The 26,771-nt window shown below is 37.8% G+C and overlaps 1 protein-coding gene across 4 annotated transcripts; it reads right to left on the bottom strand.

Annotated features, from left to right (window-relative positions):
• Positions 1-1,082: 1,082 nt before the first annotated feature.
• Positions 1,083-25,887, bottom strand: LOC124161044. Of its 4 annotated transcripts, XR_006865303.1 has the most exons (8): positions 21,286-21,528; positions 15,263-15,376; positions 15,028-15,181; positions 13,390-13,514; positions 13,222-13,305; positions 5,432-5,595; positions 5,074-5,209; positions 1,083-4,900 (listed from the first exon to the last, which is right to left on the bottom strand). XR_006865303.1 is itself a non-coding variant. In XM_046537200.1 (7 exons), the coding sequence occupies exons 2-6, from the start codon at positions 15,346-15,348 to the stop codon at positions 5,092-5,094; spliced, it is 567 nt and encodes a 188-aa protein (XP_046393156.1). In that variant the 5' UTR covers positions 15,349-15,376; positions 25,815-25,887; the 3' UTR covers positions 1,083-4,900; positions 5,074-5,091. The 4 variants fall into 4 exon arrangements, 3 of the variants coding, with proteins under 3 accessions (XP_046393156.1, XP_046393154.1, XP_046393155.1); XM_046537200.1 differs by lacking the exons at positions 5,432-5,595; positions 21,286-21,528 and adding an exon at positions 25,815-25,887; XM_046537198.1 differs by lacking the exon at positions 5,432-5,595 and having other exon boundaries at positions 21,286-21,520.
• Between the last annotated feature and the right edge of the window lie 884 nt (positions 25,888-26,771).

The raw sequence follows: 26,771 nt of genomic DNA, 5'->3' as shown, positions 1-26,771 counted from the left end.
TATTATTGATGTAATACAGATGTAATACAAATGCTGTGTTATCTGGGAAATCACCTACTTTTCAGTTCTCTTCCTTTTCCTTAACCTCCATCTGCACTCCTGCCTCTCTCTCAAGCACTCGCAGGTAAAGATATTTGTCACCACGTAGCGCCGCCATAGCATAACGTGTCTTATCCAAAAGACAGTCATCTGCAGTGTTGTGGCAGCACGTCCGCAATTTGCGGCTGCAGCGCATGATGCACGTGCTGTGAAGACGCATTTGACGCGTTTCTCCACAATTCGCTTTATGAGACGCTGCTGACGCGCTGCAAGTTACATGTTGCTGTACTAGCAGCGCTGACATTCTTGTGAAGTGCTGCGGCAGATCTGTGTTTACTGGGATGTATACTGTTTTGAATTACCATTTTTTAATACCTTGGATATTACAACTTGATACCTATGGGACGTTATTTATACAACTCGTCAAGGATGTTACAAATAGAATATCTATGTAACGATGTCAAAATATCCATCGTGTAATAACAACATGTTTTGGATATGAAAACCATATTTGGATATCATCTTCTGCCAGGACGCAGCGAAGAATTAAGGCTAGGGGGGTTTTACAAAATATAGGGGCACAAATAATACTTAGGGGTGTGGGGGTATTGCATACCCGCCAGGGTAAGCAGGAGTTGCGAGGGCCTTTAGAAAATTTTTAAGAATAATGGTTCAGAATGGCGAGTGTTACGGCCTTCTGATGGATCTTTGATTAATCCTTACACTATTCTATAAGTAATACTGATCCAAATAAGTGAAATGGATTAAACTTAAAAATTTCTCTGAGCTCTGGAGGGGGTTTTAACCCCCAAAATCCCCCCTCGCTGCGCCACTGGTCTTCTGCATGGGTAACAATTGCATTCATCTAACTTCGGCTTGCTGCTTAGTATTCACAACTATAAGGAATGAAACAAACGTAGGAAATAATAATTTTTATTTTTATTTACCAGAGTTTCCCATTTACAAAATGTACATTTAGTTTTTAAAAATTCTTAAAAAAGGGGTTAAATTTGTTAGCTGCTAGTCTTACAAGAGTTTTAATGATAACAATTTATTGACACATAATCATTTATAATACATAGGCAATACATACATTTACATCACATACAGCTATATGTAAATTAGTGTCTCCTGATGAAGCAAAACAGTAGTAAAAAATATAAAAACCTCACATTAACAGTATACATTGAAAACATACATAGGCGGATCTGGAGGGAAGCACGGGGGCGTGTGCCCCCCGCGCCCAGACCCTTAAAAATATGCAAGATTTTTAATTAAGTCCCATTGTCACTGTGTTTGTTTTGAATTACGAGGAATCCTTGCCCCCCCCCCACACACAACAAAATCCTTGATATGGCATTGATTATGCCCCCCCAGAAAGAAATCCTTTATCCGCCCCTGAAAACATACGCACATTACATGAATTAACAGCCCTCGTTAAGAAACTCATTCACATTATGGTAACTTTGAAATTGAGAAAAGTTAAAATGCGTGTCTGGAGGTTAACTCTAAAGGAGGTTAAAGGTGGACGGTGTGGAACACATTGATTCTTTTAATATGAGCATTCCAAAGCTCACAAGGAGGAACTACTAAAATGGTTGGAAGGCACTTCACTGCTTGTTTCAGATGCATTGGAGGCAATATGTAGTAGGCTATGAAGATGTCGATAGAATACAATTGGGACAGACTGAAAAACGGCGGAGGTCCAAGAATAATTTTATTGCATTGTCCCTAATAATGCGCATGGTGAGTGACGAGTTAATAAACGACAGAGTTACAATAGCAAATACTAAAACTAGGGATGGTCGTATTGGATGCATAGGATCCAATTGCCCGCGGATAATTCCCTTCACCGGATACTTCCGACCCAAAGTCACTGAATACATCGAATCTGGATCCGAAACTTTAATTTAATGCTACAGTGAATGCAGCATCCCATAAAAGAAGTGGAAAGAGTTCCTATCCTCTTTCCACATGCGCCATTGCACTGTGATGCTTTTCCTACTTATGAACCATATTATTTAAAGCTCTTGTACGGGTTATGCAATTTAATTTCAGCCGTGGAAAATTTTAAGGCAAAATACGACATGCACATTGTATGAATCTTCCCAACAGATCAAACAATAATCGGGGTAATCTCAGCGCCGCAGGATAGTAACCATGTCAAAAGTAACTACGTCGCACATTTCACAAAATCACCTACCCCGTCCCTCGGCCCATGCCTCAGGAGTTTCTTTTTTCCTTTCCGATACTACACAGACCAAAATCGATCGAATCAACATTATATTATTTTTACATGTATTTTTTATATTATACCATATTATTATATAAGAATTCTTTATTTTTATAGCTTAATATAGCATAATTATTTCTTTCCGTCCTGATGTCCTATGAGCATGTTTACTACCTACATATTTTTATTTCCCCATGTATTAATTTATTTTTATTTAAATTTAGATAGGTATATTTAGATTTAGATAGGAAGATGTACGAAATTGACAGATGGCAAATTTAAAAAATTCTGACTCAATCTAAAAAAAATAAGGCAGTTTTCGGATTCAGCGCACAAAAATATATGGTACTCCAACAACAGAACTTGAATAAGATGGTAGAACCGTAAAAATGCTGCCCTGTCGGTACGTGTTATTACCATTTCACCCAAACAAGGCGAGACAGACTGGAAACTCAAACTGCACAAATCACTTCACTCGCCCGTTTCTGCCTAGATAGAAAGACTTCAAAAATTTCAAGATCTTACTCACTCGTCTCCTACCCCCTCGCCTGTTTTTATTTCCAAGGACTTTTTCCATGTAGTCCAAAGTAGGATAGGCAAGAAAGCCAAAGTTCGTTTCCAATTATAATTGCTACATGGGTGCTGTGGACAAAACAGACATGATGCTGAGTTCTATAGAGTCGGTTTGCAAATCTGTTAAATGGTACAAAAAGTTTTTCTTCCACATGGTCGATCTTTGCCTGTTAAACGCCCATTCGCTTTACAGACTGGTAAAAAAGGAGAAAATACCATTGGAAAAGTTCCATCTCGCCTTAGTTCGTGAGTATCTGGAAACGTACCACAAAAAAGAATGCAAAAAAAGTAGTGGAAGGAGATCAAATGAGAACCTTATTAGATTAAGTGAAAAACATTTCCCTACTTCGGTAACTGTCCATCCTGTGACTAAAAAATTGCTCTGTAGAAGATGTGTGGTGTGCAGAAGAATCAAAAAGACAAGAGTCAAGGTACATTTGCTTAGAGTGAGATGTGGGACAGTGTGTGGATCCATGCTTCAGGATTTTTCACACACAAAAAAATTACTAGTTTAATTTGTTGGAGATTAAAGTATATATAAAATAAAAAAATAATAAAAAATAAATAAAAATAAAAGAAAAAAAAAACATACTTTTAACTTTGCCATTGTTGGTCCAAAGCCCAAATGAAAAAGAAGGGTGGGAAGTATTATATCTAGGTTTATTCAAGGAATAATTTTGACGTCTAACCTTCTGAAAAATAAAAAGGTCCTAACTAGGTTATTTTCAACGCTAGAAATCTGTTTAAAATTTCACAATGCTTAAAATTATGTTAGTTATTATTATATAAGTGTAAATTCTCAGAAATCGTAATCAATAATTATTTATAAAAACACCGGTAAAATAATTAGTTGACCACGGACTCCCGCTAAGAAAGGGCTCAAGGGTCATGTGAGAGGCAGGGATAATGGTCGGGTGCCCCGTTGAGTTGGGTCCAAAATCCGAGGGACGAGTGTAAACCAGGCAACTCACCCCCAAAAAAGAGCTCTGTACAGAGAGGTTTAAAATGTTCTTATGCTAATCGTAGCGAGGTAAAGTTTTGCTTTCGTAGTCTCCGGCAGGAAAGGGTTAATGACTGAGAATTAAAAGACCTCAAGGGTGATAATATTGGCTATCTACATCATCTTATGTCTTTTTAATGGTTTAGATAATTATTTTAGAAGGCTTAAGAAGAACACAGCTATTTACAATCTAAAACAATAAAAATATTTTTACTCCTACTGAAGTAACATTAGGGATCATGAAAAAAGCCATGCACGAATGCTAAACGAAAGGTTAATCATAAATTAAAGTCAATTTATCGCAACAGCAATGTAATATCAATTGTATAAGAAATAAAAAATCATTAACAATAGATTACTAGTGATATTGATACAGTAGAAACATGATTATAGCTCCAGAACTATTCACATCCTTATACACATTAGCAACAATCAATACTATTCATGCCAAATATACATGTAACTACTAATTGAGTTTCATGAACATCAAATAAATTCACAAACGGATGAATTGAAAAAACACACTACATATTTTGAGATAGTATTCACTAACCATTGCTTTCATGTCATGGGAAACTAAACAGATCACCACAAATTCAAATATTAAACTAAGGAAAAACTACAGCTCCTATTCCAATGTTCTCAACATAATATCACTTAGAAAGCTTGAAAGATGATTGAGATACTGACAGCAGAAACAGCATTTGTAAAAAATTGAGGCAGATGCGAAGGTTGTGCTTTGAAAATTGATTATTAAATCACAATATCAACTAGTATTTGAAAAAGAGTAAGGGGATAAAGTAAATTCAATAGAGTTAAAATACCTTCTCCAAAGTATGTAACTAGAATACACAATAAAATCTATAAGTCCTATCCATAGCATAAAAGACCTTTTGGATGAAGACTGATTAACATCAATCTTCCTTGACCATGTTGAACATGTTTCTTAATGTTTCACATGTCTATGTAAGGCACAGCAATGGCAAGGAGGAAATCAACTCATCATTATTACATACATCCTTCCACGGAGACATCACTCTGACCAGCTACTATATCTGGAATAGAGATTCTGAACCTTAAAACAAGTATTTTGTTTGCCTGCAATTTGCTTCCATGATAATTAAGTGTTAAACTAATGTCAGGAAAATTCTCCACTATACTATAGCCTAATGTTAAATAAAATGATTAGATGAAAAATGTCTTCATTTAATTAAAATATGATAATTACCACAATTTCCACGGTCCTCTAGGCCTGTGACTTAAGGAGTCTTGCTACTACTTGTCTAAATTTTTCTGACTTCAAGTTCTCAATACCCTCTTTCCAATAGTTCCAAGCATAGAATACGGCAGTTTTTATATCGGCCCTATGAGGAACGAAAACATTCAAAAATTTACACAAATTCCATTATTGACACACAGTTAAAGCTTTCAGCATTAAAATCATCAAAGAAAGTCTAAAAGTTCATTTTCCAATAATATTAACAAATTATAAACATATTAGCAACATGAAACTTGAGAAAATTTTACCATTATGTATTGTACATTTTAATAAAAAATTCCATGTTGTACTTATGTTACTTTCAGACCTTTTCACACCTATGATATCTTTCTTTCTCTTGGACTACAGCCTATCACAGTGGAAAGACTTGGCCATTCCAATGAGACCAAGAGATGCACCAGCAGGAGTAATGCTACATTCAGCCCAGTTGGGCAACCCACACCAGCAAGGAGTTTTCCTCAGAGCTAAGATCTAAGAGAGGAGAAAAGTATCATAGGGGTCGGCCGAGTGCTGATGGGAGGGGGATAGCATATTTAAATGTGATACATAGTTATTATCCTGCAATGCTAAACTTCTCCAATGGTAGTAATACTCAATGCTATGTGCCTGATGCAAGGGCATACCCAGAGGGGGGCTGGAAGGGGAAGCTGCCCCCTCCCCCCTATAAGCAAAAATAAATTTATTTCAAATTGAAATTTTTGAACAAATTTCCTTTGAATCCAAGAAGAGTGATATTAGTATAAAACATGTAATCAAAATAAAAATATTTTTTCCGGGAAAATATTTTAAAAACCAAAAGCACTATTATGGAGGGTTCTGCAGTGATTAAATTGATGATTGGTTTCCACGTTAATTCCGTGTCATCTTATTTTTGGTGAATGACAGTTTCGGGTGTGTTCCTGCTCGAAAGAAGATCCGAAGACAGCAGCTGCAACACACCCAAAACTGTCATCTGCCAAAAATGAGTCGACGCAAAATTAACCTGGAAACCAATCATCAATAAAGCACTGTTATAATGTTCTTTAAATTTTGGCTTCATAACCTTTTCTTTGTTTTTCAACTTGAACGAGCACGGCTTGCCCCCCTTTAATTTTGATCCTGGGTACGCCCTTGGCCTGATGTGTTTCGTCTTAACCAGGTATGAAATGAGATTGAATAGGTGAATATTAAACTCTGCCCCGCAAATCTATTAGTGGTTCTTCTTCGCAAAAACTAGCATGTGGTCCAGAGGATATAGCATGGCTATTGAATTCACGCACACTTATTTATTTGTTGAAATTTAACTCCTATCTTGCATGCAGTCGACTGTGGAGTAGTGAATTTTGACTACCTTTTCCACATCGTCCAGCCACGCTCCAAGGCCCATAACATAAGCTGTAAGCGCAATTTGTCACGGCCTATGCTTCCTCCCTCACTTCAAGGGAAATTTTCTCGGAAGTCCCATAGAGCTAAGTGAGGCAGAACATCGAGCCGCCCAAACTCAATGGTTTTCAATCAGGAAATTTTATGCGCCAACGTATTTCATCAGAATCATTGAGAAAATGATTAGGCTAACAAAATGTAAGACTTACCAATAAATTTTCTGACAAAATGTGGATTACACATTAAGTTATTTAACATATTTCATTATTATCGTGGAACAAATGTAATTTCAAAGTCTTAGAAATATTTTACTGTTGGCGTTTGCAACGCACACACGTCGCGAGAATGAATTGACGAGAAATAGGTGGTTAGGAGTAAAAAATTAACAAACAATATGGTTGATTTCCAACAGCAATAACACATTCAACAACCAAAGCAAGCCTTAGGAGCACAATACACAAAACACCAAATTGCCTGAGGACAATGTACTCCTGCCGTTGGGAAGAAGCCGGGCACGAGAGAGAGCTCCTTCCTTGTCTGAGGTCAGTAGCAGAGAGCGAGCCAGGCGGCTTACAGGATCGCGGCCGCGCTCGAAGCAGGCGTGAGAGGGGAGGTGTAGGCAGAGGAGGGGAAACAGGTTTCACGCTGACGATTCACCTTACAATTGGGTAAACGGTGGCGGAAAGTAATTGAAGTTCACACATGCCGTAAAGAGGCCGACACCATTGGTGAATTCACTATAAATTGTGAGCAGTTCACAGGACGCGAGGATCAGCGGCACGCGTGGATCAGGCAGGCACGACGTACTCTGGAGCTTCGCGAGATTGGTACTCAGGAGCTCGCGAATCGTCTCCTCGTGGTGAAGTCTCAGAGGGGTCAAGTCTCAGAGGGGTCAAGTCTCAGAGGGGTCAAGTCTCAGAGGGGTCGAGTCTCAGAGGGGTTGAGTCTCAGAGGGATTGAGTCTCAGAGGGATTGAGATCTCGGAGGGATTGAGAAAGTGCCCATTATGGCACTGTCTGCTGTTTATATAGTCTCTATACGTTCACATTTTAATAACTTTTAACACTCAACATAGGTTTAGGGATAGAATAGTGCTCAATTTAGCATTGGAACTTTGCTTCAGAACTGCTGTTGGATGACAGTTACGTTAATTTGCATAGTAATTTATAACATCCACTTATCTGATGTAGATCTTTGTCGTTATAAGTTCAAAAGACTTGGTTATGAACCAAAATGTAGCAAATAAAAAATGAGTTGTTCAATACCTTTACCTATCAATGAAGATATTTTATTCTAGCGATTACATGAACGACCATTCATTGCAACATTACCTTCATTTTCTGGCTGAATTTCCAATATTCTCTATTCAATGAAGAGGAGCGATAGAGTTTTTTGACCATCATGTGAAATATAATGTTTGGTCCAATCTTGCCATTGTCTAAGCAAAAAAATATTTCCAGTTAGCAGCCGAATGCTCACCAGAAATTTTTCTCATATAAAGCAGAATATTTCCTTTTCACTTTCTTTTGAGGGATTACTTCCACGATGATAGCGTAATTGAAATATGCATTAAAGATGGACTGGTGAAGCAGAATAATTGTAAGTAAACAAAATGAAAGCAAATGAGTTTAATTGAAGACATTAAATTCCTTGCAGAAAACGATCTGGACACAAGAAAGTAGCAGACAGGTAAATGACTCCATGGTACATGTGCTGTAGAGAAGAGTATACAGCATTTGAAAAAAAGCTAGCATCAAAGATCGGAATTGAAAAAAAAAACATTTTGCTTGCTTAAGAGGAAATAGATTCAAGTATTAAAAGATTGATTATGCTTAAAAGTCACAAGGAAAAATATATTAGTCTATGAGAGGTATCAATGTATAGCTAGTATAATATTATTTTACTAGCTACATTATTTTATGACAGCTAAATCCCAATTATCCTGGCTAATGATGGCGAGAGGCAGCACAAACAATCGGAAAGCAAAAATAATCCATACTTTCACTTTAATTTCTTGTAATTTTCATAATTGATGTAGATCAAACCATTTATTATAATTTACGCATACTTTCTGTTACTTTCAATTGCTTTCTGGAATAATTAAGAGCTTTCTTTTCCAGATCGCAATCTTTCAAAACCACTGCATGCGCGAGGCCTGAAACTGCACTGTCGAGCACCACACCGCATAGTCGCATCTCGCACAAGTTGTGCAGGATGCAACTATTGCAGGATGCAGATCCGTGGTAACTGAGTGCGATCGTCCAATGCGATGCTTGGAAAAAAGGAACACCAAACTCCCGTGAAGGCAACGTGCATGCGATTACCCAGTCATGCAGCAGTGGTAATAGGAAACCAGGACTTACGGCAAATTGTCTACACAAGCGAGAGCCTCGCTATGACTCATGTTATCTCTTCTTCCACTTCCTCCGCTGCCTTCACTTTTACTTAAGCCTTCCTTTCCAGTTTGACCTTAACTAGTCATGGCGTGAACAATCCCATGTGCTATGAAGCCTCCAGCTCCCTGGACCATATTTAATTGCATTCTAGGCTACGGCAATAAAAGCACATTTGAAATTATAATTGAAGATCATAAATGACATTTATCAATCTACAATTGGCTGACCATTGAAGAATCTTCTAAAATTAATCAAGAGGTTTTTTTTCAATCGCTGATCGTCGTCAGCATTGCTAGCGCAGATGTCCAAGTACACTTGAAACATTCCTTGTCAGCAAGTAAATGAAATAATTCCAGGTCACGAAAGGGATTCTAATGGAAATAACAAGCCCAGAGTAGCCTTGCATTAGAATGCAAATTGCATTCAAATTAATTTGTTTATAAAGATCCCGGAAAACATCGGAGGAGTGTAAACTCATACACGGATAAACCGCAGCCACATAATCGGGAGTCTGATGAATAATTAGATTATCACGGTTAAAGTTCTAGAAAAAAGTCATCCTCTTATCATAGAGTCGATTTCTATTAGGTCCCTTTCCACCCAATCAAAATTCTTAAATCTTAGCAGAGTTCTATATAACTAGGCAGTACATAGGAACCATAATTAATACTTTCCTGGTTCTCATTTCATGTCAGTTTATAGAGTTAAAACATTCAAAGCTAAGATCAGAAACATCTATTTTCATAAATATTAAATTTTTAATTATTGATCTTAATCAAATATGCATTTGGAGAGTTCCTATAAGTGATTAAGAATCAAGTTTAAAAGATATTATGAAATTCACAAACGTCTATTTATGCCTCTCATTTCAGCATCAGAGCAATCCGTGAATGACCAAATTGATCAATTGCTTCAGATATCCACATGAAAGAAATTGTCAAAGCTTAAATTGGGCATCAAATTTTTCATAACCTAAATGAATTTAGCTTTGCTTTTCTTTTCAATTGCAGTATATTAAGCTGTTCCAATTTAATCCTTGGGAAACTATTATTGGACATGGAATATATTTAGCAGGGCAATGCCAATTTGAATTGGAAACAGACAACCAATTTCGCGGAGGTTTCAAGGTGACTCAAAAATATACTTTCATTCAGCTTTGAGGACCTCTATGGAGTTTTCCCTTGAACAGGGGAAGAAGGAGAAGAATAATACATTGCACATGCAACTAATGTTAGGGGCCTCGAAGCACGCCTGGATGACGTGAAAAGGTAGTCAAAATTCACTGCACAGTAGACTGCATGCAAAATAGGAGTTGAATTCCAACAAATAAATAAGCACATAAGAATTCAATTGCCATGCAACATCCTCTGGACCCTGTGCTAGGTTTTGCAAAGTTTTAAGATTAGAGAAATGTCCACAGTGTGTGTGCAGCATCAAATCATACAAAGACTTGATCCATGGAAAATCTGATTCGTTGTATGATACTTTATTTACCCACAACACCCTGATGCAGTTTCAATGCTCAATATGGCAGTTGTGTTCACAGATGTTCCTATAAGAGTAAACTCCATTCTAGGTGAGTTGTGGGTGAAGCATACTTTGGAGAATAAGGGGAAGAATTCGTAGCTGGACCTTTGGTGCCTTGTCATAATGCTACGAATATGATTATTTCCCTAGTATAAGGGGATTTTTAAATTCCCAGTTGTATGAGACATTATGAGGGCAAAATGTGGAAGACGGAAGTCTACTTGTAGTTCCTGAACTGGCCGTTTTCATATGCAATTGAGCTTTGCTTTAATTTTTCCACCACTGTACACTACAAATTAGGACTGATTACAAATTATTGAAGTATATCACTGGTTAAGGTAGGTTCACATGGTTCATTATGCTTAATCCTTTTAGTGCGGCACGCCGATATATCGGCTTTTACCGCTCGGCTGATAAGTGCAGTGCACCGATATATCGGCTTTTACGTTATTGATGTTAAATTTGAGGACATTGAAATAAAAAAACTTATATATCAGTAAACGTATAAAAATGTTGTGGTTATTGTCCAAGTTAATCTCATTAATTAAAAAAACTGCTTAAAGATATCTAAAAAATTAAGTATATAATGTTTATTTTTCCTAGTCGCTGCATTTTATTAAAATACCCTCCACATTTTTCGACTGCACCCCAGGAAGAAGGATAGCAGTAAAAGGGTTAAGACCCTGGCTTGTCCCCCACCAAATTTAGACATCCCTTATTCTTTCATTATAAGACCAATTTCATTGTATTTCATCATTTTTTAATTTGAATGAAACTTCATTGTATTCCATCTGGTTTATTTACCCGTCAGCATAAGTTTTTCCCAACTCATTTTGATTTTGAGCCTCACATTCCTTGCACGTCAAGATTAACAAAACCGTATAGAGCTTTCTCTTGATTAACCCTCATACCATACTCCTTGAATGCTTAATATCTAACACATTCACTATTGCCTACAGCCCTCTTAATGCCTGATCATCCACAAACCTCTCTGATTCAAAGATCATTCCCTACACTTAAACTCTTTTCCCAATTCATTCCACGCCTCTTCTACCATCTCCGCAGCATACATGTTAAAAAGCATTGGCAATAGTGGACAGCCTTCCCTCACTCCTTGGCCAATTCTTTTAATGCCATTTTGTAAAGATATTGCTTTGTATTAGGGTGGTTTCCTATTATTTTTTTATTGCCTAAATCGAAAGATTATTACTCCTGGAGTACATAATTCACGCATTTAGAATTTTAAATGACTATATCTATTTTTCGCGATTAAATGAAGAGTGAAAAATTTCAAGCGTGTGAAATCCCAACTGCTAAGTATGAATGCTGGAAAAACTCCGTGTGACATCGTTCTGGTTCACGCTGCCACAAGTGAGGTGACCTTGGGGCGAGGCTTTAAGCGCTGATACGATGCAGGATGCTAGCAGGTAGCAGAGTACCCTGCTAGCTGGTAGGTAGCTGGCTTAAATAAGGATTATTAATACCTTATCAAACGAAGAAAACTTTCCGACCTTAGCTAGTTTTTATAGGTGATTATTAAGACATGTTTCCCTGAGCTCTGTGCCTCATGCATGCATTGGTAATCTCAGACGATGTAAAACTCCTATCTACTCGTATAGAAACTCTGTCCTTGTGACGTCACGTGGAGTGGCATCGCATGGGCGCCAATCTGGCCTTTTTCAAATGAGGATAAAATTGCCATTCGTCTAAACCGGCATTTCAAAAACCAAATGATTTGTATATTATGAATACACTAATGGTGGGTAACGAATCGCAATCAATGCCTTTTGTTTACTTTGATGAAGGAAACTACCCTAATGGGCCTTGGCATGTTGATAAATAAATATGAAATGCTTGCCCAACCTTATTCTTCATCCAATACTCTCCCTCCCAGTCTGTGCCATAAAAAGATTATAAATGCCTATCCCTCTAACCTACATCTATTTTCTTAAGAATGTACATTAACTTTACCAAGTCCACTCCATGAAATGCTTTTTCAAAATTCAAAAATCAGGCAAATACGTCCTGGTTATATTATAGGTTCCTCTCCACTAGGGTCTGCATTACTACTACCACATCAGGAGTTGATTTCCTGAACTCATTGTCACCCAAACACTTGCCCTTGTCTCCATTAATTTAATTAAAATTATCATCTAGACCAATCAAACCTTCACCTACCGAGATTCCTACCTACCCCTAGATTTTTAGAATTCTACATGGGATATTGTCCATGCCCACTGATTTTCTTCCCAACCTTCAAATTTTATTAAAACACTCCAGGGAGTTCTAGAAACCACCATGAAAAATTACAAAGGCTTGATTTTTTTTCACAACATTTTGATAAAAAAGCTCAGTCTGAAGACATACTAGTCTGATCAAGCTGAAGTTTTGTAGGGGTCATAGAACCAACTGCCAAAAAATTGAATGCTGCAGACCAATCTTAAAAAATATAAGGTTTTTTCAATTCCAGCCACTATACATTCCATCCAGCAAAAAAGAAAAAGTTATCACACTCCACTTCCTGTCTTTCCTTCCTTATATTCTCATTTTGAAAAAAGCACCATATAGTCCCCCTCCAAATATAGTCCCCCCCCTAATTTTGAGGCTTCAGCTTCGGGAAAATTTTAAGAAATACGTTTGAATATAGTCCCCCCTTTACTTTTATCATGGGTATTTTTGGAAAAAAAGGGGGACCATATTCAGACAAATACGGTATCTGGATACGATAAAAGCCTTTCCAAAACCTTCAACAAAGGACACCACCCACAAAGTAACAGAATTAAAATAATTTAAATTGTTCAATAAAACTCACTCAGATTTGTCAGGATATTTGTCCTTCAGCAGATTCAATTCATCAATCAGCTCCTTTGATTGACTAGGAGTACATTGACTCCAACTACAAGGAGGAGAATCAAAGAATGTTGAACAATGCAACTCCATCAGTTAAGGGTTAAAACAATAAAATAGAATGGATACTCACAACACATTTTCAATGGGAGATTCTCTAATAATCTTTTGTAGAGAACAATCTTTGGAATGCAGATTAGAGATTGATAAAAACCAAGAGAATTCTTCCTGTTTCTCTGGACTGATGGAAAAATATGCCTAAACATGGAGAGAACTTCGTATTAGTTAAGACACTGTTTTATTTCGCCTTCAATATCATTATAATGATGAAAACTAATGCCAGTATCTAAATTATGGTACAAAACCAGACTATCGACTCCCATTAGGCAAAATTTAAAATGGTTTTGACGACTTCTACATGCTAGATCCATCACGTAGAACGTGGCCCACTCTAAATTTGAGAAATGATGAAAAGTCACCAAAAATGCACTCCAATCAAATAGGAAAGCTGGTAGTGTTACAAAAAAAGGAACATGCTAAGGACAGGTATGAGTAATGGAAACTGACAAAAAATGAAACAAAATGGTTACTCATCAGAAAGAGGAAGAGGTATGTGTGCTTCATAGCAAGGTTGCATTGTTATCAGCGGAAAATTGACAATTGGTGTAAAAAAGTTAGGGATAAAAATGGAGGGATGATGAATGAAAAAGAAGAAGCTCAGAACAGGTTGAAAGAGTAGGGGACAAGTCAGGATGGCATTGGAATTTGAGGAAAAAGAGAGAGGATGTGGACAACATCCTATTGGAGAATATGAAGAACTTAGGTATGGCTGGGAGGAGAAGGTTTCCCAAACCTATCCATCAGTTATATGAATAGGAGACTTGACCCACACATTTTTGTGAAGACATTTCTAATGCAGAAGAAAAAGGAGAAAGCCAAGGAATGCACACACTATAGGACAATTAACCAAACACTGCAAGTGGTTAGAGTTGGTATTCATGTTGGAACTATTGGACTCTCCATTCTATTCTTCTATGGATGTAGTCTATATCTTATATTCATGTTCCATAAAATTAATGGTCCTAAAATCTTCAGTTATCAATTCCAATATTTTTCATTGATAAGAACTTTTGAGATCTTGAAGAGTCTTGAAATTTCTCCCAATAACTGCATTTTACAGACGATTTTTTGTGGAGCAGGACAGAAGTCTTCTTTCCAAAACCTTCATTCAGCAGTGTACTTAGAACCTTCACCAAGTACAACATTTACCGACCTTGAAATACAGTAGCAGATTTATAATCTGGTAATCTAAATATTGGAATGATCTAAAAAATGGAAGGTTATCCAGAGTTTTTCAAAATTTCTATTCTTAAGGTTGCATTGCTGAAAATATGATTATGTAAGTGGTTTAATTGCCATCTCACAATCAGAGTGTCTTCACACATAGGCGGATCCAGGGGGGGGGCACGGGGGCACGTGCCCCCCCCAGACCCTCAAAAATATGCATGATTTTTAATACGGTCCCATTATCATTGCGTTCGTTTTGTATTACGAGGTATCCTTGTGCCCCACCCAGAACAAAATTCTGGATACGGCCTTGCTTGTGCCCCTCCCAGAAAAAAATCCTGGATCCGCCCCTGTCTTCACACTACATAATCCCATAAGAGCTATTCAACAAATGCACCGCAAAAAAATGTAGTTTCACAGATTTTTTTTTAATTTGCAAGGCACACACAGATCAAGGGTTAAGCAAAAGGAAATGAAGTCTTACCGCATATTTCCTTTGTGCCTGTATGATTTCCTCTTGAAAATGCATCATTCCTTTCTTTTCTTGACGCAGTTCTTTATGGTGATAACAAAATTTTGGTATTGATGTAAGAGCAGCATCGATACATTGAATATGGTGATCTGCTTGAGCCTCCAACCTAAAATAATATCCCAATCATTTGACACCATTCATTATTGATATAAGAATATTAAAAAAAAGCGATTAACATTCCACTCACCCAAGTAAGGTGATATCGTCGAATGCATACTCATTAGGTCTTGTCTCCTGTTGTATATCTTTTATCAATTTTTCCTTCTCCAACATTTGTGTACAAAATTTCCCATATTCATTTCTGAAATGAAGATAATGTATGCATTATTTTTTTGTTTAACAAACTTTTAACCGTCAAATATCATTTGTTGAACACAATAAGACAAGGACCTGAAAAATTAACTTTTCCTACAATGAATGAACAAACTTTAAGATCAATTTTTAAAAAATATCATGAAAATGCTGGTTTATTGTATAAAATCTGTCAGGTCTATGTTCTCTCAGGGCAGTTTTGATAAATTTTGTAGCTTTTTATTTCATCAGATGGTGCATTATTTCTTTCTGTGCTGTATTCCAAACGCTCACAGTGAATTCAAGGTGTGGCCTGGAGGGTGTGAAATAGCATCTTATTAAATTAAACTACTTTCACATACTTAATGCACAGTGGTGGCACTAATGATAGCATTCTACCCCTCTCCCCCCTCTCCGCAAAAATTTTTGTGGAGCCCCTCCATAAACTATGTCTACATAAACAGAAATGAATTAAAGGCTTCCTATTCTGTATAAAACCTTCATATGTTTTTATAATTAAGAAATTGTAGTACTACACAGCATCATAAAAGTTGAACGTGTTCAATTCTATCATAAACAATGGTCTTCTTTAGGGATTTTAAATTTTTTTGAAAAGTCACACTACTTATACAATGAAAAATTAAAAAATTATATCACCAAACTCACCCATTTTCAAAACACCACAAAAGTAAACTATACAAGAAATGTTCTCGACCTAGACAGAATTGACAGTTCGCTCCACTTTCACAATTTTTCCGCACGTATTTATAAAATTTGTTTTCAATTGGTGATGAGTTTGTAAAATATGTTACAGAGAGTTATTTTAAATAACTAAACTTATCTATCAAACAAAGTTTATCCTTTGAATTTGTCTAAGCCCAATCTCCTCTTTTTCACAGCTAAGAACTTTTCAACCACTTCGTCGATAATGATTTCCATAGTTTCTTCATGTTCAATGCAGTCACTCAACCAAGTTGAGTCATGGTATTCCTCAAGTATGACTTAATTAATTTAAGTTTAGAAAACTTCTCTTGGTCATAGCGGTTGTAATGGGCAGAGTCAAATAAAGCTGCAATGCTGTATTCAAATCAGATAGGCAACTCATGAGGCATCTGTTGTCTTCAAAAAGCAAATTCATTATTTCTAAAATGCTTTTCTATTTTACTATTTCTTCAACCATCCGAGTTTTAAAAGATATATCTTGGTTAGGCAATTCAATAGAAAGGTCGCCAGGATACACATTTACCAGAGCCATTACTTTCCTCCATTATTGTTTCATGAGTCAATTTAATTAAATTCTGAGGCATGAGAAATGAAAACCTTTCATCAATACATTGCAATCCTTCAAATCTATTTGTAACTGACCAATGACAGTATCTAGTGCTGCATTGAAAACTTTGACTTCAAATGATATTGCAGGGTTGCCAAAATGTGATCAACGTATAACTCATCAAAAAGCGTTTAGCAATTTGCTTCCATTCATTTTTTAAATTACCAACAACACCTCATGAATGGGCAACTGCTTTAATAAAAAACCTGAGATAGTCTTTTCTGACCGCTTTTAACGAATCACTAGCATGCCTGAGAAACTGCCACACTCTGCCTAGGCCTGAATTAGGCCCCTGTAGCACTTTGGAATTCACATTCACATTTTCAAAAACCTCACTTTCAAGATGAATTACAAGAATAAAATCAAAATTTTCCAAGTGGTTTTCTGCCTCTCGTTTCTTAAGGCCTGGTTACACGGTACATTAACACGTGCAAGTTAATATACGTTTGAGTGAATGATTTTGGCGGTCCAGAACGGAACATGTTTGAATGCATGAACCAAATTAGAGCAGGTTCTATTTTCTGTGCATGCATTCGCACAAGTTGGGTGACCTTACACGGTACATAAACACGTACAAGTTAATATACGTTTGCGTGAATGATTTTGGTGGACCGGAACGGAACATGTATGAATGCATGAACCAAATTAGAACAGGTTCCATTTTCTGTGCATGCATTCGCATAAGTTGGGTAAATAAAAAAAGTTGGGTTGGGCTTTTATTCCACAAAAAGAAAATCTACTAACAGCACAGAATTTCGACATAGAAGTACGGAAAAAAATTATCAGAACTTCCACCTGGAGTATGCTTCTCCATGGAAGTGAGGTATGAAATGAAGGGTGGAGGCTTTTGAAATTTGGGGCAACAGAAGAATTATGAGGATCAAATGGATCGACTGAGGAATGAGGACATTTTTAGGAGAGAAGAGAAGCCTTATGAAAACCACACTGACACGTGGATGGCAAGAACAGAAAAAGAAGACCTCAAATAAAATATAAGGAGCAGGTAAAGAAGAATGTGAAAAAGAAGGAATACGTAGGTGTGAAAAGATAAGTTGATAGGAGAACTCTATACTAGACCAGACTGATGATGATGAAAAGAAAGGTAATTCTTAATGTGGTCTTATATGCAGCTAAATTACATCTTACCCTAAAAATGATGAAGTCACAATGGAAAAATTACAAGTCCAAATGATGAAAAAATATCCCAGTAGAATATCATTTAACACTATTTCATGAAATGGCTTTAAGTCCTTAGTGTGTGCTACTATGATCCACAGGGATATCATGCAACAGCAAGTTTTATCTCTACGTTCAAACGGAACTTTGAACTGCAAACTTTTTCACTTATTTTTTAAAGTTATAGTTTCATTATTTAGTGATGCCATCTATTTCCCATTCTTAATTTATCCAGCATGTAACCCGTAACATCTGGAGCTGTGTGAAATATTGCCTGTACACAGAGGCATTAAAAAGCAATTTTCCCGGCAGTTTTACACAAGGCACATACACCCATGTCTCGTATAGCGCAAGGGATGCGTTCCTTGGGGTCTTTGCGCTATACGAATTTGCGTTATACGAGAGCGTTTTAACATTGGGAAGATAGGGATGCGTTCCTGGTAGCATAGGTCTTGGGTATTGAATTTCCTCTAAAACATATATATTCCCATAAATAGCCTCAGAAAACATTATTTATATAAATTTTTATAGTTTAAAACATCTTTAAAGATAGTATGCACGCATTTGAAGACTTTTATTCACGTTAAAAAAAATTCTTATGAGCTTTTGAAATACCCTCCTGTTGTGCGGGTGGGCTAACATCAGCTATATCAGGGTTTCGTAATGCATTTCCGGCAGTTGACGATTTTTCAAACCAGTCTAAAAACAACTATTGTGTCACCCAGGCCCTTTTGTCGCTCATCGAAATGACAGGCAAATGCTACTTTGAATGCCATTTCATAGCTAGCGGAGTTTATGAATGATAAATCATTTTAATTTGAAGTCCTCCGAGTCATTAGCAGCTACATGAAACAGTCTTTAAATGCCTTGAAACCTGACCCAGGTTTTCCTTCCCTGAAAATGAATGAACGAGAATGCATTCATTTCCAAAAGAATATAGTCTCGTCAACATTAAAAACTAGTTGAGGGGGAAAGGAGCCACTTTCAATCACAGCTTGGAGTTCATCAGAAAATGTTGTGGTGACTGCACTATCAACACTTGCAGATTCACCTGATATCGCCGCACTGAAAATACCTGCTTGCCGTTTAAATTCTGGAACCAACCGGAGCTTTCACTAAATGTCTCGCAGCGATTACCACTCTCATCTTTTTGTACTGATTCACTATGAACTTTCCGTAGTGTAGACCGCTTGGTTGAAGTTGGTGCGGCTGAGGTCACTGATGTTTTAACTTCGTCTTTATTCAGAATAAGGCATCGTGCGTTTAAACTTCCGCGCAATATCGCTTTGACGTTCTCCATTTTCAAAGCAATTGACCTATATCAATTTCTCTTCTAGGTTTATGGTTTTTCTTAATAAATTCTTGATTTTTCTACCCGCATTCCCATTTTTTGCCATTTTCTCTTGGTTTTTACTCTGCATGGCCCTATCGAAATCACCTTCTACTGTTGAACTGTATTCTTGAGACGCAGAGGGCCTACGACTGCGGGGAGGGAACAAAGCTATTGTGTTTGAGACTCAATAGCGGACCCTTTTATGTGTTGATGCTATTCATACGCAACTCGGCCACCGCTCCATTTCTCCCCCGTGAATACCGATGACCTTGAAGGCTGTAGCGTAGACCCTCTACCTGGAAGTCAATCGCCCCGATAACCTATGACGGCAAAAATTACGTCTCAACCAGTATTGCTTAAAAAAAACTCATTTCCACTAGCCCCACGCTTAATTTATGATCTAAATTAACTCATTCTGTTAAGGAGACGAGATAAATTACTTCGGTAGGCCGACTATCTGGACCCAATGACGAGTAACGCTTTTGGCCATTGCACAGCAATAGATTTCGATTAATACATAAACAAATTAGAAGATTTGAAGCAAGCAATACTATTAATATGAGTAAAATGATAGCAATTTCGTGTGTACTTAGCGCAAGTTCACGTTTTATCACGAAAGCGTTTAAGATTTTTGATTAGGCTACACTGCGTTGCAATGTTTCCCCGAGGAACGAATTTGCGCTATATCGAAATTGCGCTAATTGAAATTGCGCTATACGAGACAGGGGTGTAATTGCACAATCCAATTGTGTACAAGGGTGCTGTCAACATTGCGTCGCGTAAAGCAGTGAATTTCCCGGACGAATTCGAGAATGCATGGATGTATTATACAGCAAAATAGCCCGATCTAGGTAATGTCGTAGCTGCGCCACTGCACGACAAAATGAGAAAGCAATGCACGGCGGAATTACATACCCTGTGTAAAACGGCCTTTACAAGCACACACCCACATAGCACAAAATATCTTCTAGATATCTAGAAAATATCTTCAATGTCTTGGATATTTTAAGTATCCCCTAGAAGTCTAGAAAATGCCTTCAATGTCGTGGATATTATAAAAATCTAATAGATGTCTAGCACATGTCTTTTTGAGCGGAGACTCTTTTTGGACATGTCCAGTGAAATCAAAATTGATAGGTAACTATGAACTGTCTCAGCTTCGATACCATCAATAAATAAATCCAATTCAATGGAATAAAAGGTATGTCCAAATTCTCATCTCTGCTTTTTATGATTAATTTACAACTAATTTTTACTATCGTAATAAATATTACCATAACCTTTTACGTATCACAGTTATGCACTCATTCATATAAATATCATGAATTTGTAGCCCTGATGAAGGTATTCAAATACGTTGGAAAAAACTTGCATTAAAAATTCTTCAAGACCTATATGTATTGCAAGACATTGAATCAACATTCATTGATAATGTTGCAGACTCCTTAGAGAAATCTAAAAGGAAACTGTAAAGCTGCTTTGGTAACTTCAAATTTGGAATCGGAGGTCGAAGCCCCCATTAGAAAGAAGTGTATGCCAGAGAGGTTCCAATATTCAGGAAGAATCCCCAGAAGGCACCCTACCATCACCTCCTGCTCCACCAGTAGGCTTTCAGTTGAAAATAAACTCTTGTTATACCGAAAAATATTATATTTTAGTCATTTGTCCTGAATTTTCACAATGATTCCAATTTGAACATGAATGTCTAGAAAATATCTTCTCAAAGATATCTTGTAGATATCAGAAAAGCGGACATTCAGATATCTACAAAATATCTAGAAGATGTCTATAAGATATTACAAGATATTTTCTAGACATTAGCTGAAGACGTTCTAGATATTTTGTAGATATCTAGAAGATATTTTGTGCAATGTGGGCAGTATTTCAGTATTTCCATTTATATTTAAACTATTATTATTTCTGAACAAATCATGAATTTGAAGAAGAATGGTGAATAGGAAGACAATTTGCAGAAAACCATTGAAAATAGGAGGCAGAGATTATGGGTTCACTTAAGTCGGCAGTTTTGGAACTCAAACGGAAGGAACTATAATATGAATATGCATTCATTAACAAATACCTCTTCTTCCAAAAAGCAAGCAGCAGAATCACACCTATCATCCATGGAAATGAACAATATTCCTTCATGCCTTCCAGGTCCATCATTAAATGATAACTATACGTATAATTATATTATGTATTCGTAAGCGAGACCGTCCAATTGCCTCTCTAATCCAAGCAGTACGTCAGTTGACTTCACACTCTTCACAGAGCCACAGAGCAAAAAGTGGTCACCAGTGGGAATCGCGGGCGCAGAAACCGGCATTGACAGCTTGACAGTATGGGCACACTGGCGCACTGGCGCACACGGTCACGGCACAGAGTATTGTCGACTCAAATCACCACTAGCGGCGCTAGCGTCGGTGACGTAATTTTCCAAAATGGCGGACACATTGGTGATAAAGTATGTTAATAGATTAGATCGCAACGAGCGTTATATGGCTATTTTGCTCCATCATCTGTTATATTTTTCCTTAATATCTATCTAGTTCATAAGTATCGTATTAGCACGTCACAGTACAAAGGAATTTCCGTATGTAGTGCACTTTTTCATTCAATATATATCGTTTTTTGAGCCAGTCTCCATGACATTGATGCACATTTATCTGTTCCGTTGGTTCATTATTTTTAGAACTCTATCGTAATGTTTCAACTTGTAAAGCGTCTTGGAAAACACTATAGAGGCGATGGTCTCACTGAGGAAAACGACGATGAGGAGAAATTAAGCGTTTCTCAATGTTATTCGGTGGCCTTATCGGGACGCCTTCTAAGCGGAGATAGTAATTACGCAGAGATAGGAAAGGCGCTGCGATGGGAGCCCGACGACGCCTCCAGGGTAAGGAGAGGTTAGGAAGGAAGGGAATACAGGAATCCCGCGCCGCCATTCGGGCGGCGATTTTCCTGTATTCCCCACCAGCGAAACCATTAATTTAATGTTTCTGCGGAAAGGAAAGGTTTTTCAAAGGAGAAAAAACCCTACTATTTTACGTAGATTAGAAAAGATTAGCGGATAGGAGAGAGAAATGGAGAGCTGCGTCAAACCAATCTTAGGATTGTTGACTAATGATGATGATGAATAGAAATTAGGCTGTGAGATATCAGCAACAGTGGTTACTAAATATATGGTCGGAGTTCTGCGGTTAAACTTACCTCATGCCGTGCATTCATTTGGATGGTAAATTATGTAAAAGCGTCCGACTAATGCACCATGAGTAAACTAGAGCTTATTGGACGGTAGGTAAGTTCGGGGCGGATCCAGGATTTCTTTTTGGGGGGGGCACAAGCAAGGCCGTATCCAGGATTTTGTTCAGGGGGGGGGCACAATGATACCTTGTTATGCAAAACGAACGAAATGATAATGGGACCGAATTAAAAATCTAGCATATTTTTAAGGGTCTGGGAGAGGGGGGGGGGCACGTGCCCCCCCCTGGATCCGCCTTTGGGTAAGTTTGTAGGAACGTATCAGTCTGCCTATGTGGCTCTAGAGTATCTGTACTTCTGCGTGCGGCCCGCGAGCATCCAGCGAGTCGCTTGGTGCGCTTACCACTCTAAAATATGTTGCACCTGGAAAACGATTAAGACATAAAGACGAAGCACGGTGGGGCCTTAAGTTCTGTGCCATAATGTTATATCCCCCCCCAAAATGATGATTCATATAAACTATAAACGATATCCTTCGTTTGAGAGAATTACTGAACACCTGGCCTGATTTTTTAAAAATACCTACCCATGCTCAACAGCATCAAAAAGTATGAGGTCGGAACTGAAGATCTAACAATACAAGCCACATTATAAGGCAGTCTCTTCTGTAGGGGGAGGGGAACAGTTTTATCCAGAGTTCAGTGGCGGCTTGACCATAAGGACTCTCGGACGCCGCCCCTCCCAAATATTTGAAAAAGTAAAAAAAATAAATATCCATTAATTTATAATTATACATCTAATTAATCAGAGTGTTTTTCAGTCGCATACATCGAAAGTGTAGGAAAAACACGAAAAGAAATAGCGCGAGAAGTTCGTATTTGTAGCCGTGGGGCGCTGGCCAGAACGTCCCAATCCATCCCTATGCAGTTATATGGAGAGTGGTAGCGGTGGGGGCCGCATGTGCTATGACGCGTCTACAAGTGTCGTTGTAACGTTGTGTCTTATGGAGGTCTTGGGACGTCGTCCGAGAATGCGCAGAGCGGCGTGTGAGTTGACATCGCTGCGCAGGCCGGCGGGCGTATAATCTGGCGTCTACTTGGTGCTGCCACAGAAAAGGGACGTAAGGAATCAGAATGGTCATTGTACTGGGTGTAGTTATACGATTTTAATTTTTAATTACTGGTAGGTATTGCTACAGAAAATAAATTATCTCATTATGCTTGCGTTTTTGAATCCCGGAACACATAAAATCCAACCAGTTAAAGGCCGTATTGACGTAGGAAAACTATTCTCGAGTATTTGCCACAGTTCTGTTATGATTACGAATTTCAAGAGCCTTAGGGAAACTAATATTATAATGTTTAGGCCTGAACAATGTATTCATATCTTCCCGATGATTAGAAATGCGGTACCTACTTTTCAGATAAATTTATCAAAAGACCTGCAGTATAAGGAAAAATCAGTTAACATTCCCCACTGATTTATAATTTAAGAAATAGGTGCGTGCGTGATAGGGTGAAGGATTAAACATGATTTAACCCGTAAAACGTGACTTTAAATAGAGTCATTCAATGAATGTAAAGAAGTTCCGCGTACAATGCACCTTTTATGTGTAGGTTCATCGTTTTTCTAGCCGTCCTTGTTCTATTAGTTAATGTTCACCTAATTCCTCAGCGGCAGAGCGGTAGCTGTGTGACGAAAAATGTCCACTTGGGTCTGATTTAAATGGCTTCGAAGAGTTCATATCAGTGCGAAGATCCTTACAGCTCCTATCAGTGGTTCAGAGTCGTCTTCTTTTACGATCTAGAATTTATATTCTATTATATCATGGCAATGATTTCGAAGACATGGTTATTCCAAGTGCGACCTGTTGGCGTTTCGTGTGTTTACCACATATGAATCTTAGACTCAAGGAGATGGTCCGTGACGTCTTTTGCTCGCTTGAATGCCTTTGCTGACCTTAAATTCGTCCCTCAGCTGAATCAGCATTAGTGGACCACGACTTCTATCTCCCTTGAGTCTTCCTTATAGTAACGACAAGACTCTCGTAAAGAACGGGGTGAAATGAGTTCAGACATCATTTTCGAGGAGTTAACTGTGCTTAATTGCCGATTAAGAAGTTTCTTAGTGCTGTGTGTACATTCAAGAATACAATTTTGAATTAATCAACAGTGCTTTTTTGTTTTGGGGAAATATAGGGAAAAATTGTCCCCAAATCTGAGTCCAGGCACCTTATTCTTTTTGGTCGTATTTTTCGTCGGCCCATTTTGTGTCGTCCCTTGTTTATTAAGTCCCTGGTTTATTTATAGACTAGGGCCCTTGCCATGTGTTCAATCGGAAAGAAATTTTTGTCCGGCGCTGATTTCAACGAGCGTGTAATTGATCACTTTGCTGGACAAAAGAAAAGAAGGATGGACTTCTGCAATATAACTAAAGGCATGTGAGTATTTCAGATTTTGTTAAAAATGTGTGAGAAATGTTTAATTTTTGATTTTAAATCATACTGTATTCAAGAAGCAACGCGAACACCGCAATCAAAGTTTACATCTGCAATAGCAAAGCGCGCGCATTCTAGTAGTGTTTGTTACCTAGTGGAAGTCAGTGACACTCCCCTCCCTCCTCAGGTGTTACAAGTGTCACTGCTACCTAAATCTTTGCAAATGTTGAATAGAGTTGACAAATAACGCATTATGATTGCAAAACGAACAACTTAAGTGTATTGCGGGCATATCCGTACGAAGAATTTAGGCGCTAAAACCTAAAGTTACGTATTTTATGTTTGTATTTGCAAAATATCGCAGCAAATATATTTTTATTCTTCAAGATCATTGATCAGTATAATCGAGAGTCCGGACTAAGCCGATCCGTATGACCGAGAGTCTACTGCATTTAGTATTTATTAATCAAGCTTTGTTAGGAAAACTAGGTATTTTTGTTGAAAAAAACGGAACATATGGCATCACAAAATTTTATTCCTAGATTGCCGTAAAAATTTAATAAAATAAACGAAATATTAAAAAATTATGACCCCTCGGTGGAGTGCGTCCCCCCCAGCATTTGACTCACGAGCCGCCACTACCAGAGTTGTAATAATAATACATTTATTTCCGGGTATTGTTAAACCATTTCACAAGTCACATCGCATGAAACATTATTAATATAAGAAAACTCAAAATTTAATGAGCATTGATTAATTGTACATTTAATGAATAATCACATCAAAAATACAAAATAAATAATTAATTGCCAAAAGAGTCCTCAGTTCATAAAAGAATCAAATGGTGATATTCAATTGCCTAGAGAATCTGAAGAATGTATACATCATTGCATCATAATCATTTATATCCTTGCTAATCAAGTTTTTCAAGGGTAAAAATTAGAGAATGTATTATTCAAGTCATACAATACCATTGGGCGGCCCAGCGGAGATGTTATTCAACCAATTCCAAGAAGGAACTCTCCTCGTTTCTTCTGATAACTGGCTGATACGAGGAAAAAATGTTATCAGTAAATGATAACGGTTCGGTGCGCAACACTCCGTCCATGGGATGGGATGTTTAACCGTAATCCCCTTGACGCTTTTCGTTAAGAGCAGGCTAATGCCGACGCCGGGTTTCTCTCCACCCTTCCTTACCCAACCTTCCCTCATGGCGCAAGTGACCTCAGCTGTCGGTCGCCTTCTCCAAATACCTTACCATACGCTTCGGTGACCACTTAAAAGTATACCTTCAGCATTATTTACTAGTTAATCTCGGTTGCCTTTCCCTAGGGCTATAACCTTGCCGCGGTGGGAATGGTATCGCATTCTTATGACCCATTTAGGTAGCTACACTGGCAGTATTCCAACTAAATTACCCCATGTAGGGGGTCACCCATTCCAGATAGGTCGAAGGTTATAGGAGCTAGGCGAAAGGTGGCCCACGTGATAGAGTCGCTTAAAAAACAATGCTGGAATGGAAGTGGAAACCCTACCGACTCTCTCTTCCTTGAAAACATGGAGTACAACCAAATGAGTCTCGGTAACTCATCGAATAGGACCCGTCGCAAAGGGCGGATGTCGTTCACGGCAGCGAGGTAGGCTAGGTCCTCGGGTTCGTCAACATTCGAAATCCTTGCAGACAGTGGCGTAGCCAGGACTTTCGTTCGTGGGGGGGGGGGGGTCCAAAACCAGGGTAGGAATTAAAAAAGGGGATACTAAGTTGAGGATTTTAAACATATTTAACACTTTTCACTGTCGAAAAAACTTCATTTGTCAAAGAAATCTTTTGTAAATTCATGATTATTCAATATTTTGTTATCTTTTAAGAAGGAAAGAAATTGTGTTTTTTTATATATCGGGGGGGGGGGGGGGGGGAGAGGGGGTCC

The sequence above is a fragment of the Ischnura elegans genome, chromosome 6 (genome assembly GCF_921293095.1).
Source record: "Ischnura elegans chromosome 6, ioIscEleg1.1, whole genome shotgun sequence".
Classification (NCBI taxonomy): domain Eukaryota; kingdom Metazoa; phylum Arthropoda; class Insecta; order Odonata; family Coenagrionidae; genus Ischnura; species Ischnura elegans.
This window is presented reverse-complemented; position numbering and strand designations above follow the sequence as displayed.